Raw genomic sequence first — 13,468 nt, 5'->3', positions numbered from 1 at the left:
AGACAAATCATTGTAAAGAGGATGCCAATTTTGGTAATGGAATAGACCACTTTTTATCCAAGCTCTACCAAGCTCTAACATAGAGTGTTTTCGCAAGTAAAGGTGCCCAAGAAGCGTCAAGATTCTTATGATGGCCAAATGGTGATGTGACTCTGTAGCAGAATACCATATGATGTGGTTCACATCTTTGGTGCAACGTCATCCCCTGGTTGCACTAATTATGCCCTACTCTACTAATTCCAGTTAAGAGACGAGTGAAGAGACTATTCAGCATAACTTTTATGTAGATGACATACTGACAGTGACAGATAGAAGAGCTCTGGCTGAAGGTTTAATAGATACAAGTAAGAAGAGTGGGTTATGTCTTACAAAGTGGATGAGTAATAAAAGGCAAGTTTTAGAAGTTATTCCTAAATAGGAAAGAGCCAGTGAGGTTAAGAATCAGGATTTTGATCAGGATAGCTAACATATAGAACATGCATTAGGAATGCAGTGGAATGTCGAAAACGATGAGCTCGGATTCCAGGATGGCATTAAAGAAAGTTCTTCAACTAGAAGAGGCGTGCTGAGAATGGTGAGTTCAGTCCATGATCCGTTAGGTCTAGCAGCTCCTGCAGTATTGCCAGCAAAGATAATACTTCAGAATTTGTCTAGAGATAAATTGGATTGGGAGGAAGAGATTTCCAACAAGCAATGTAAGCAGTAAAACAGATTTAGGTGTAAGTAGGTGTATTAAACCAGAAAAATTAGGTGAGCTAACTAGCTGCATCACTTTTCAGATGCCAGTGAGTCTGGTTATGGGACAGTTACTTATATTAGAATGGTCAACCAGAAGAATGAAGTTAATTGTGCCCTGCTGAGTGGTAAGGCAAGAGTATTACCACTGAAGACAATTACTATACCGCATATGGAGTTAACTGCTGCCACAGTGTCTATATGTATAAACAGACTTCTGAAGAGAGAATTGGATTTACCAATTACCGAATCCTATTATTGGACAGACAGCCAAACTGTATTAAGATATATCAACAATAAGACCGCCAGATTTCACGCATTTGTGGCAAATCGAATATCTGTCATTCATAAAGGTTCTGAACCAAGACAGTGGTCATATGTTAGTACCAACGACAATCCTGCAGATAAGTGCTCAAGAGGGCAGCCAATTGAAGAACAAGCGATGGCTCAGAGGCCTAGAGTTCTTACGGAAAACAAAGCAGGAATGGCCAAATAACCCTTGTGATGTACCATTAGACTAAGATGATCCAGGAGTGAAATAGAATTCCAGTGTACACAAGATAAATAGATAATTTGCAGAGTCCGGTGAATGACCTTATTGAGCACTACTCAAGTTGGTACAGTCTGAAAAAAGCTGTTGCATGGATTCCAAAGGTAGAGAAATACCTCTTACAGAAGACCAGAGGTGGAAATATGGATGGGGAAAATGTGATACATTTTCAAGTGTTCAGGTGGTCTATGTTTGATAAGAAGCTGGATGTCTACAAGGCTGCAAACAGTAGTGGCGAAAGGTCACACAAACCTAAGGGTACAATCTGCAAATTGGTTCCCATTGTAGGAGAAGATGGCATACTACAGGTAGAAGGACGGCATAATCTTGCTTTGATTCCCGAGGAGTCAAAACATCCTGCAATACTACCAAGGTCATGTTTTCAGGCTGATTCTGCGTGATATCAATAAACAGGGTCAACACTTTGGAAGGAATTATTCCGTGAACACATAGATTATTGCTTTCCAACAAATTTGCGTAATGATACAATATTCCCAGGTAATACACAAAGTGAATAGTCTTATTTCTGGTTTCATGAATTGTGTGTGCGTTGGGGACAATTGACGTGATTCAACAAGATGTATGTAAAGTCGTGGAAAATGTTGCGTACTAATCTTTTCAGTTCAAAGACCATTTTCTTTTTTCTTTTTATTTGTTAATTCCGTACAATGGATTATTTCACAATCCTAGTCATTGGTGATTATCGGGCCCTCATTTCAGCGTTGGTTTGTTTGTCACAATTGCTTTCAATTTATTTTTCTAGGGAATATAAGCAATGACTCTAGATATAGTATTACTAAATTGTTCTACTACAAATAATATCATATTGTTACAATATACTCAGGTAATAATGACGTGAAAAGTCTCATCGACGATCTCGTATCAATTCAGCGTAAAGCAGAGTTGGCCGGAGAGAACATTGCCAAGCAACTTACAGACGTTAATCTACGTCAGACCCTTGCCGATCTAGTTGGAGGTACGTTTCATTCTATTATTAACAAAACGTTACAAATATAACAATTTATATTTTATAATTGTTTACACCAAGCTGTGACATTCATTTCTGGACTATTACAAGTTTAACAGAAATAGAACTAAATAAATGTTAGTTAAATATAGATTACAGTCTTGTGTATATCGATTGCAGAACAATATGTCAGAGCCATTCACAGAAGATTGTGTTTCTCGTAATTCGTTTACTCTGAAACTAGGAGAGTTTCATAGTTGGGTCAACTTACGAGTATACAATATACATTTCTAATTAATTACATTTTAGCTGGTCTGGATACCACGATATCTTCATTAGATTGGGCTGTTGCTTTCCTGACGTATTACCCGGATGTGCAGTTCAAAGTACAAAGTGAAATCGATGACGTCATTGGCGATGGCCGTTCACCGTTGTTATCGGATAAGGGTAAACTGCCATACTGTGAAGCAGTAATTCGCGAACTTCTGCGAATGAGACCGGTGGTACCACTTGGCGTACCCCATGCTACTACAGTCGATACGTATGTGGGTAGGTGGTGTGTTGTTCACAACAAATAACAAAAATGAAGTAAATAGAATATTGTAACACAATTAAGGAACATTCGACGCGAAACACTGTTTGAGGGCACGAATAAATCTTTTCACTCTTGACAAGATCTCGTGCCATTCCCGTGTATATCAATTAAACAACACAACGTATAGAATATATAAAGTATTCAAATATTCGAAAAACACCGAATAACGTGTGCTTGCGACTGAATACAGAACAAACATTCATACAGAACACGAATAAACGCATAATTTAGTGAATGAAAAGAACCACAAATAATGGACAGCAAAAACATTCGACGTTTTGTTCAATTCAATACAGGTGGATACGCAATACCAAAGGATACATGGATTTGGTGTAACCTGTGGAATGTTCATATGGATGAGAAACATTGGGACAAACCAGAACAGTTTCGTCCAGGTATATATCGAATGTCATCACATCACTTCCAACTAACACTTGATATTACATGTTGCATATTTTCTCAATTTGTTTTATGGTTTTATTGGTTACAGCTGTCCATGAACATATTTTCTCTGCCAGAATATCTATACATTAAATGTGCGTTATAAGCGCTAATATTGAAATATATAAAATTGAGGTTAAAACTGCCAAATATCATTTGGGTTTATATTATTCATAATGCATTCCAAACTGAACATACAGTTTAATTTTAACTTCGTCTAATTAATGCTCTGTGATGAGTGTTGTTTAGTGTGTCTGCTACCTAAGGAATTTCTAGTAAATGTCCCCTCCATGTTTTTTTTGTCCAAAAGTTCAATAACACAAAATGAGTGCCAACTATCGCCAACACATGGACATCTTTCGCATAGCGATTGTAGCATCTGACCCATGATAGGCAGACAGCACTTGTACTTGCTTGCAAACTTCACATTTAAACAAATTCAATTCTAAGGCAACTGACACAGAAGTAATTAAATACAAAAAATGAACCAACAAAACTATTTACACGGAGAAAATAACTGACAACAAGTACACAACACTACATAATCAAATCAGTCACAGATATATGAACACATAGTATACATGATGAAATGATATCAGGTGAAAATAATTGTTTCAATATGTTTACCCAGATCATAAATATCTAGAATATATGAAAACAAATTTAAAAATTTAAAAGAGACATTCATGAACAGCCAGTAAACAGTATCATTCTGGTTTATTTTTAGAACGATTCTTGGATGCAGATGGAGCATTGCTGCCTCATCCGGACAGTTTCATTCCGTTTTCAGCAGGACGCAGAGTGTGTATGGGAGAAGCATTGGCTAAGAATGAATTATTTCTCATTTTCACGAGTTTGTTTCAAAACTACACATTCAAGGTACCACCTGGGAGCAAGAAGCCGTGCTTAAAGGGACACTGCGCTGGTTTGGTCTTACGATGCGGTTCGTATGAAGTTATTGCCGTTGAAAGAAGCAAATGAATATAAATACTTGTTGGTGAATAGTTTGATACTAGTCATACCAGGAACAACGTGTTTCAAAATATTAACGTTGCTGTTGATTTTTAACCTTAATTATGGGATATCTCCGCATCTGCTGCACACTACAGTAAAATACTACTAACGTTTATATCGTGCATTAGACTTAGGAATGTTCCATATTTTTATTACATACTAATAAACTGTAAACATATATAATATACCGTATGTTTTGTTTCATTTGGTATCTAGTTCACGTAAATAACATAGTCTGAAGCAAATAAATATTATTTTAAATGAAATGAAAATATCACCAGGAAAACAGTCCCACTTAAGGTAGAGACGCAGTTTATCGGACAGGTATTTTAATTAGTTAATTAGGAAACCATGATGACCTCCCTTGTCCAAAAAGCTATATATTTTCGGAAAGCTTATTATATGAATTTAAAGTTTTGTTAGTATTTTATTTTTATGGACACTGTAGTTTGAAATATGCACAAAAATGTGTTTTTTTGGTCAAAAGTGATTAAAAAAATTAACTTCTAAACCATGCTTCTGTTTCCTCTCAAAATTGGTTTATGGGTACATCTGTTTACTATGAAGAAAGCGCCGTCTTGAAAACTGTCTACCAGTTGTCAATTTTGTAGGACAGCAGCTCAAATTTCACTACTTCAAGTTTATGCATAAATTAACACCCAGGCTAGTTGTCTGTACGATTGCTGTAACACTATTCAACTAAAAACAATGTCCCGACGGCGTTTTGAAGATAAACACATTGTCAATCATTTGTGAAAATTTCAAAACAAAAGGTCAAAGCGTCTAGGAGCTATTTTTTTTTAAAGTTCTGGAATGTGCACTAAAAAGAAGCGGAGATAATTGCTAATTTGCATAACAATTCACTCAGTAAGAAGTTTGCTAATGCTCATAATTAAAGTGGCTGTTACAGTTTCAAATTTAAATGTATTATCGTTTTGTAAAAAGTTAAATACAGTGCATAATATGGAGATCCCGTCATTTCTTTTCTTCACCATGTTTTTTTTTATTATTTATGTACAGCCTTGCTAAATCTTGCTAAGCATTCAAAAGAGATAATTTTGCACCTGTTATCTATATTTTAAAATCGTTTTTTGAGTTACCGTGAACTGATTTCACCTAAAATTTGTTTTTATTGTTGTATAAGTATTTCATTATTAGTATTTTCAGTATTAAGCTCAACTGCTTAGAATATTGTCAAAGTATTGTTATGATAGCGACTTCACGTTCGCACATTCATTTCACACGCTGTTAGACTATTGTTTAGAATCAACAACTTGAATGTTTAGGGTGGAGATTATAAACATGTATTACAGGAATTTTATAAATAGATTGTTTACTTATTGTATTTAGTAGTGGCAACTTTGCAAGGCTTTAACCGTGAGACTCACCTGGTTAACGTGATCGTAATCACGCGATCGTGCCAAAGACTGCAGCGATTGGTTGATCGCATGTTTACTCGGACACACCATGGTGATTTGACTTTTATTATTTTTGTAAGGAGAGAACGGTGCAGCGAGGGCTTACCTCAGCTGACTGCTTGTGTGAATAAAGCTGGAAAAATTATTATATGTATCATGGAATGCGCTGTTATAGAAAGTTGCTTGAGTGATATGGTGCACGTGACACATTAAAAGTGGGAAAACTATCTTTTTACGTATCCAGGTAGGAGAAAGACATTAAACACAGTATTCACTTGAAAGAAATTACATCTCATGTGATGTTGGTTTCTGATGAAAATATTTCTTTAATATTAATCGCTACAAATAATTTGATTTTTCCATAGCCAACTGACATATAACAACTCGCTTTCATAGTTATGGATTTATGTATTTATTACGACGAACGTTTCATGGAAATCATGGTACGGCATATTCTTGTACAGTATGGCTATTTATCATATTTTTATTGTGGTTTTGACGAAAACAGAGAAAACTCAAAAATAATTTATAATATCTACAAAGTATCAAGTGAAAATATTGATAAATAATATTCAGAATAAATTGTCTTTTCAAATAATAATATTTCCAAACACTGTGACATGGAATGTTAATGAGGCTATCACTGGGTTCTCGTGTGGGTTGCTTGCTTTTCTGTGGAGTTGGTTGGATGGATGGATGGGTGGGTGGATGGATGGATGTGGTTTGTCGTCAGGGGAAAATAAGTGACGCTGTCTGGGTTGAATTTGGGGTATGTTGCTTGGCTTTGAGTGTACCTTCTTGGAATCGCATAGATGATATTTTAACTGCTCAACAATATTTACACAAGTCACTGCATGTGGTTTCCATCATTCGTAATATAACACACACCCAGAGTTGCATGTTCCGATGTCCAATTGTACATCAATGCAGAGTGATGATCTGTAATGAACCGATCTGTCGTCCACTCGGTCTTCGATCTAACTCTCTCGTTGGCCATCACTCTGTATCCACTGTACTCTGACTCTAACTTTCTGACTTAACTAACTGTCCTAACTGTCTACCTCGTAACGTTGCATTGTGGGATGTATTGTGTTACCTTATCACTATGCTCTCTTGCGTAATCATGCAAAATGGAGTGCGCCCGAAATCACATCTGTGATTGATCATATAGCCAAAGGGAATACTTTCATATACTTTTAAGTGTATCTATGACTGGTGACAGAACTATACCTATCACCAGTGAAGTACAGTATAACATTTTTAGACATCCAAGAGCACTCGTCATATAAATCCTTGCTCTTACTTTCTTCATGTGGCAAAGTTGAGAACAACTTTCAGTCGAATCCCGTGGTTATCCGCGATTTGTTAATATTGTGATTCTGGTGACAGTGGTGAAAATATAACCCTGTTGGTATTTCTGACAAATATTTGAGACTTATTTTGGTGTAAACAACTCGCGTTTGATTAATTCACACAATTACAAGTTGTTAAAATAACTTGAAATAAATATACTGGTATCATTGGATATTTGATTTAATTGTTAACAAAATGTTAACTGCTGACTTCGAACCCTCAATCAACAATTCCGCAGACACAGTATAAATTCCACAACACCACATAAGATATTCGTCTGTTTACTGTATTGTTTCGTAATATATGTTTCTAAAATTATTACCCAGAAAGAGTGGCATGATTATTTTAAACATCTGTTTAATAACAATTTTATATATGAAAGTATTCCCTTTGGCTATATGATCAATCACAGACGTGATTTCGGGCGCACTCCATTTTGCATGATTACGCAAGAGAGCATAGTGATAAGGTAACACAATACATCGACACTTTAACAAAACTTGACTTGGGTCTTTATTATTTAAAAAATGAGCAATGCGCGAAACTGAAACTAGATGAGTAACAAACATCGTAATGTTAACCATGGGGTGTCTCATCCAATCGGGTAACTGGATTTGACCAATATTTTCAGTTTGGGACGTCGTTTGAGAAAAAAATTACACTCGGGCGAAGGGTATACTCCTATTTTATAGATTGTGTGGTTCACAACTTAGTTAAGTCATGCTCATGGGAAGCAGAGTTGTCATTTTTTTTTATTTTCACTGTATCTACTAATAGTCTTATTCAAACTCACGGCAATTTTGGCAGAAATTTCGGCAACGAAACAAAAATGTTTCTAAAATTATTACCCAGAAAGAGTGGCATGATTATTTTAAACATCTGTTTAATAACAATTTTATAGGGCATGAGGATATGGCGGATTTTTTTGATTCAGTAAATGATTATGTAACAAGGTTAAATTTTGATGACATTGAGAACACAGAGGTTGATAATACTGATCTTGACTGCCCTATCACACAAGATGAAATTAAAAAGAGCATAAAGAAACTAAAAAATATTAAAGCCCCTGGGCAAGATGGAATTTCTTCGGAATTTTGGAAAGATGCACCACAGAAAATTGTTGAAATGTTATTTATTTTATTTAATGTATTACTTGAACAAGGTTATTTTCCTGAAAAGGGGGCAATTTGATTAATAACACCAGTGTATAAAAAGGGCATAAGGATAACCCTGAAAATTATCGGAGCATTATGCTTTTAAATGTTATTAGTAAAATATATATGAATATCCTGACAGAAAGATTGACAGTATGGTTTGATAAATATAGTAGAATTGTTGAAAATCAGAGTGGTTTTAGAAAGAAACGAAGCACATTAGATAATATGTTTATTCTGAGCACAATTATTGATAATTATGTATTTCATCTCAATAGTCGATTATATTGTGCTTTTATAGATTATGAGAAAGCATTCGATAGGGTCCACCATATTTCACTATTTTATAAATTAACAAAGGCAGGAATGAGAGGCAGACTATTAACAACTTTGTTCTCAATGTATACACATGTTAAGGCAATAGTTAAAACCCCACATGGTGCGACTGATCTGTTTAAAATTGGAACAGGCCTGCGACAAGGCTCAGTTATTTCCCCATTACTTTTTTATTTTTATATAAATGATATAGAAGAAGCTCTGACACAAAGTGTTGAAACTGTAATTTATGTAAACACTTTAAAATTAACGTATTTATTATATGCTGATGACCTCGCATTATTTAGTAAACCCCCCATTGGTCTACAGCGTCTTCTAAATAGATTAGCAAATTACTGTAAAAGATGGAGGTTAACAGTAAATTTGAATAAATCAAAAATTGTTGTTTTTCGCAAATTGGGTAGACTAAAGAAATCTGAAAAGTGGTTTTGGAATGGGAATGACATTGAAATAGTTTCAAAATATAACTATTTGGGGGTTCTTTTTTCTAGTTCAGGTACCTGGTATCAGGCCCAAAAACATATTGCTGAACAAGCAACGAAAGCCATGCACAGTATTAAAAGTATTCTTTATAAATATGATGGGTTCAAACCAGCTATTGCGTTTCGTGTTTGCAAAATTCTCCCAATCCTGCTTTATGGCAGTGCAATATGGGGAACACATAAATCTTACGATATAGAAACAGTACATCATAAATTTTGTAAATTTGTTTTAGGGGTACACCCAAAGGCCACAAACTCTGCTGTGAAGGGGGAGTTGGGAAGACATCTAATTAGAACACATGTGAACAAAGAAATAATTCGGTATTGGTTAAAATGTATAGGTGGTGATTCCTCTGTTTTAGTAAAAGAATGTTATGGCTATCAATATGACAGGATAGAAAGGGGATTTAATTGTTGGGCAACATATGTTAAGGATTTGTTATGTAATTTTGGTTTTGCACACGTATGGGAAAGCTAGTATGTGAATAACCCAAATTGTTTTCTGTTACAGTTTAACCAACGGTGTCTAGATATTTCCCAGCAACAGTGGCATGATCAGATTGGTAATAGTTCAAAATTATGCACTTATTCTCAATTTAAAAAATTATTAGCCAGGGAAAAATATCTGGATTCTATTACTATAAGTGTTTTAAGAAAATCTCTCACTTGTTTTAGGATATCTGCTCATGAGCTCATGATTGAAAAGGGTAGGACATTGGGAACACCACTTGACCAAAGATTGTGTCCTCTTGGTTGTAATCTCATTGAAAACGAGTTCCACTTTCTATTACAATGTCCCAAATTTGAGGAAATTAGAACTCGTTTTATAGACAAGTTTTACTATTGCCCAGCGCTTGAATGGAAATTTATTTTGCTACTGCAATCTGAAAATACATATACAATACAAAATCTTGCAAAATCCGTATTCTACTCTTCACAAAAACGTCATAGTTTGTTTGAGGGAAATTTAACTGAAATATAAATTTAATTTGGTATTCATAGGTGAAGTATAAGTTTGTAATATTCAGACAAGCAGTAGCAGTGATTATTCTTGTCAAACGATCTATTTATTTATTTGTGTTACATTTAAGTGTGTACATTATGGCCTATGGCCAATGGTACTGAATAAATATATATATATAATAGTCTTGCTTTTGTCTGTATTTCTCCCCTTTACGTTCAAGAATATATATAGTATTAGTGTTTGAAAAATGTGTTTAACATCAGATCTTTGCTTTAGTTTTAAACAATGGGCTAAATTATCCCACTCTTAACATTTTCTACATGATTATTTTTTTTCTTGAATGATGAATTTTAATATGATTGAGTATAAATTGCATGTATAGGGCATGACATAGTCACTACACAAAACAATTTCTTGAATCGTTATACTATCAGGGGGAAATTCTCTCCACGGGGGTTCTCCACACTTGCCAGGGGGGAAACTCGTCTCGTCTCTCTATCTCGTCCCCTTGAGGTACGGGATCGGGAAAGTCACTTTAACTTTACAGTCAAATAAGGCACACACAACGAAATACGTTTCAACTCTCGTCTTAGTCGATCTTTTGGAGCACTCTATAAGACACAGCGCCCTGGGGAAAAGTTCCCAAGACTTTCACAAGGCTGAACCAAGACTCGCCCAAGACTGGACTGCCTCAAGGCTCGCCCCTGGACTCTCTCGGACTGCGTCTGTCGTGGAGTATTCGCCAAGACCAACTCAAACTCTCTTTATTCATTTTCAAAACTCTAACCAATTACAAAACAGTAAAAGACTCTAGGGCGTAACCTTCAATCATAAAGCCAATCACACTAAGTACTGAATACGTCATATCTTTTGATTAATCGTTCACTACATTAATAACTATGAATATAAACTGTCAAAATGGCGACGATTATCTCGTAATTAGTTCCAAATCACTGAGCCAAGTTCTGTCCAAAACTTCAAATAGCCCTAAACGATGACAGACATAACACAGCAATTCAGCTAATAATCAGCTAATTAAGTCGGTTAACAGATACGCGAAAACAAATTCATGACACATCCCTTCACCCAAACTGAGATATGCCTCTCGGCATAACACGTTTATAAATCAAATATACCGTCAGCCACTCATCGTCATAGGGTTAAATACAATACTAAGAAAAAGGATAAATCAAAAAGAGTAAAACACACTAATTAATAAACTGATTATAAGTCTAAATACGATGGTTATAAAGTCTCAAATATCAAGGGAAAGGCTACCAATCGACTCGCTTTTCTCAAACGGGTCGCCGAAGGAAACCCTTCGCTGCACTGTCTCTCGTTACTAAGGTTACAAACTCTATATCAAAAGGTCAAAAAAACTAAGGCGTGGCGGTGTAACCAAGCGATCAGCCAATCGCTGCAGTCGACAGCATGATCACGTGATTACCAGGGATGCGTCTCTCGGTTAAAGCATTGCAAAGCGGTACTAGTAACTAATAAACAATGAATAAACAAGCTCTATTAATCAAACTCCTTTCATATACGCTTATAAACTTCAACTGAACTCACAATTCATTAATCTAAACAAAAGTCAAACGGCGTGAAAACAGAATGCAGACACAAAGCTATCATAACACATTACTCCTCTGGCCAAAAGACGGGGAAAAGCGAAACGATAGAAACTACTGAGTTACATATAATCCTGTCAATCATGAACAAAAGCTTGCGATATCAAACAATACGTATATAAGCGCACCAAACTCTCATCCCAAAAAGACATTAAAAAACGTTACAAAGGTGCTATCAACTCAAAAAGCGTCAGAAGTATTCCGGAAAACAACACATAAACAAAAACAACTCTTAAAACGTTGGTATCTCTGTACATCGACAAATCTCAAAACTCTGAAAAACTCATTGGGGCATTACTTTCCCCATCATAATCCGTACTCATAAACTCATTAAAACATCATAAAAATTCACAAAACTCAAAACACTGTGTTGCAAATACTTGTCCACTGAGGCGCGCTTAAATCGTTATAAAGGACCTCGCACGTCACCAAATATCAGTTTAAAACAAAGATCTGGGCGCTTACATACATACAATTCGACATCACATAAAAAACGGTAAAAACAATAGGAAAAGCAGCAATACATTACATTGCTGAGCAATAGGGTTAGGGTTGTGGAAAAGAGTTCAACGTCCTTGAGTTACACAGTGTCAGTTACAGTGTCCAGCGAGCGGTACTCTAAGCAAATAGCTAAAGTTCTAATCAAAGTCTATAAGCGTCTTCTTCTTTCGTCGCGTTAGTCCGGGGTCGTGCTTTATCATCTTCTTGCCTTTAATGTCGTTCAATTCTTAATTATACAGTCCTATACGATACTCATCCTTCGTAAGGGGTTCAGAAGTCTTCATCTCTTCAGCGTCGTTCATCGGTGCCATACTGGTAAAGTCGTTAGTCGTCAAGCGCGGTTTCCGAGTTGTCTCTGCCATGGAGCTGTTAGTTTGGTTCGCAAGAAAGACACACCTTCGCCATTTCACTTCTCTTCACAGAATGTCAATGTGCGTAAGACGCCATGCCCAGGGTTCTCACACCACGTATCAGGGGGAAATTCTTTTCCACGGGGTTCTCCACACTTGCCAGGGGGGAAACTCGTCTCGTCTCTCTATCTCGTCCCCTTGAGGTACGGGATCGGGAAAGTCACTTTAACTTTACAGTCAAATAAGGCACACACAACGAAATACGTTTCAACTCTCGTCTTAGTCGATCTTTTGGAGCACTCTATAAGACACAGCGCCCTGGGGAAAAGTCCCCAAGACTTTCACAAGGCTGAACCAAGACTCGCCCAAGACTGGACTGCCTCAAGGCTCGCCACTGGACTCTCTCGGACTGCGTCTGTCGTGGAGTATTCGCCAAGACCAACTCAAACTCTCTTTATTCATTTTCAAAACTCTAACCAATTACAAAACAGTAAAAGACTCTAGGGCGTAACCTTCAATCATAAAGCCAATCACACTAAGTACTGAATACGTCATATCTTTTGATTAATCGTTCACTACATTAATAACTATGAATATAAAACGTTCAAAATGGCGACGATTATCTCGTAATTAGTTCCAAATCACTGAGTCAAGTTCCGTCCAAAACTTCAAATAGACCTAAACGATGACAGACATAACACAGCAATTCAGCTAATAATCAGCTAATTAAGTCGGTTAACAGATACGCGAAAACAAATTCATGACAATACCGGTAATGAGAACTAAATTTAAATTTAGCACCTATATTTCCTCTAATATTATTGAGTAAAACTTTCAGTAATGTATTGACATCAGTGTGCAAACTTAGAAGAACTCATGGCTTTGAAGCAAATGCGAATTAGATGGGCTTTTAGCCCTTTTGTTATTACTGGCAATCTTCTTTCATTCTTCATATTTCTTCTGCTTTTCTTTTTTGCCCC

The 13,468-nt window shown here is 36.1% G+C and overlaps 2 protein-coding genes across 2 annotated transcripts; both read left to right on the top strand.

Annotated features, from left to right (window-relative positions):
• Positions 1-487: 487 nt before the first annotated feature.
• LOC102806813 (uncharacterized) lies at positions 488-1,231 on the top strand. The gene is made up of 2 exons (XM_006813887.1): positions 488-695; positions 780-1,231. The coding sequence occupies exons 1-2, from the start codon at positions 488-490 to the stop codon at positions 1,229-1,231; spliced, it is 660 nt and encodes a 219-aa protein (XP_006813950.1).
• A 197-nt stretch (positions 1,232-1,428) lies between these two features.
• LOC102807053 (steroid 17-alpha-hydroxylase/17,20 lyase-like) lies at positions 1,429-4,319 on the top strand. The gene is made up of 5 exons (XM_085508410.1): positions 1,429-1,543; positions 2,130-2,261; positions 2,562-2,801; positions 3,144-3,242; positions 4,016-4,319. Exons 1-5 carry the CDS (start codon positions 1,429-1,431, stop codon positions 4,267-4,269), a joined length of 840 nt encoding a protein of 279 aa, XP_085364536.1. The 3' UTR covers positions 4,270-4,319.
• The last annotated feature ends 9,149 nt before the right edge of the window (positions 4,320-13,468 follow it).

Source organism: Saccoglossus kowalevskii, chromosome 15 (assembly GCF_978046115.1).
Source record: "Saccoglossus kowalevskii chromosome 15, keSacKowa6.1, whole genome shotgun sequence".
In the NCBI taxonomy this organism is placed as follows: domain Eukaryota; kingdom Metazoa; phylum Hemichordata; class Enteropneusta; family Harrimaniidae; genus Saccoglossus; species Saccoglossus kowalevskii.
This window is presented reverse-complemented; position numbering and strand designations above follow the sequence as displayed.

Bases quoted from the DNA above. Each gene is read 5' to 3' on its own strand.
- LOC102806813 (XM_006813887.1), top strand. From the start codon at position 488: ATGCAGTGGAATGTCGAAAACGATGAGCTCGGATTCCAGGATGGCATT. The intron at 696-779 runs GTAAGCAGTAAA...ATCACTTTTCAG, and splicing joins AGAGATTTCCAACAAGCAAT to ATGCCAGTGAGTCTGGTTAT.
- LOC102807053 (XM_085508410.1), top strand. From the start codon at position 1,429: ATGGATGGGGAAAATGTGATACATTTTCAAGTGTTCAGGTGGTCTATG. The intron at 1,544-2,129 runs GTACAATCTGCA...CAATATACTCAG, and splicing joins AAGGTCACACAAACCTAAGG to GTAATAATGACGTGAAAAGT. The intron at 3,243-4,015 runs GTATATATCGAA...GTTTATTTTTAG, and splicing joins ACCAGAACAGTTTCGTCCAG to AACGATTCTTGGATGCAGAT.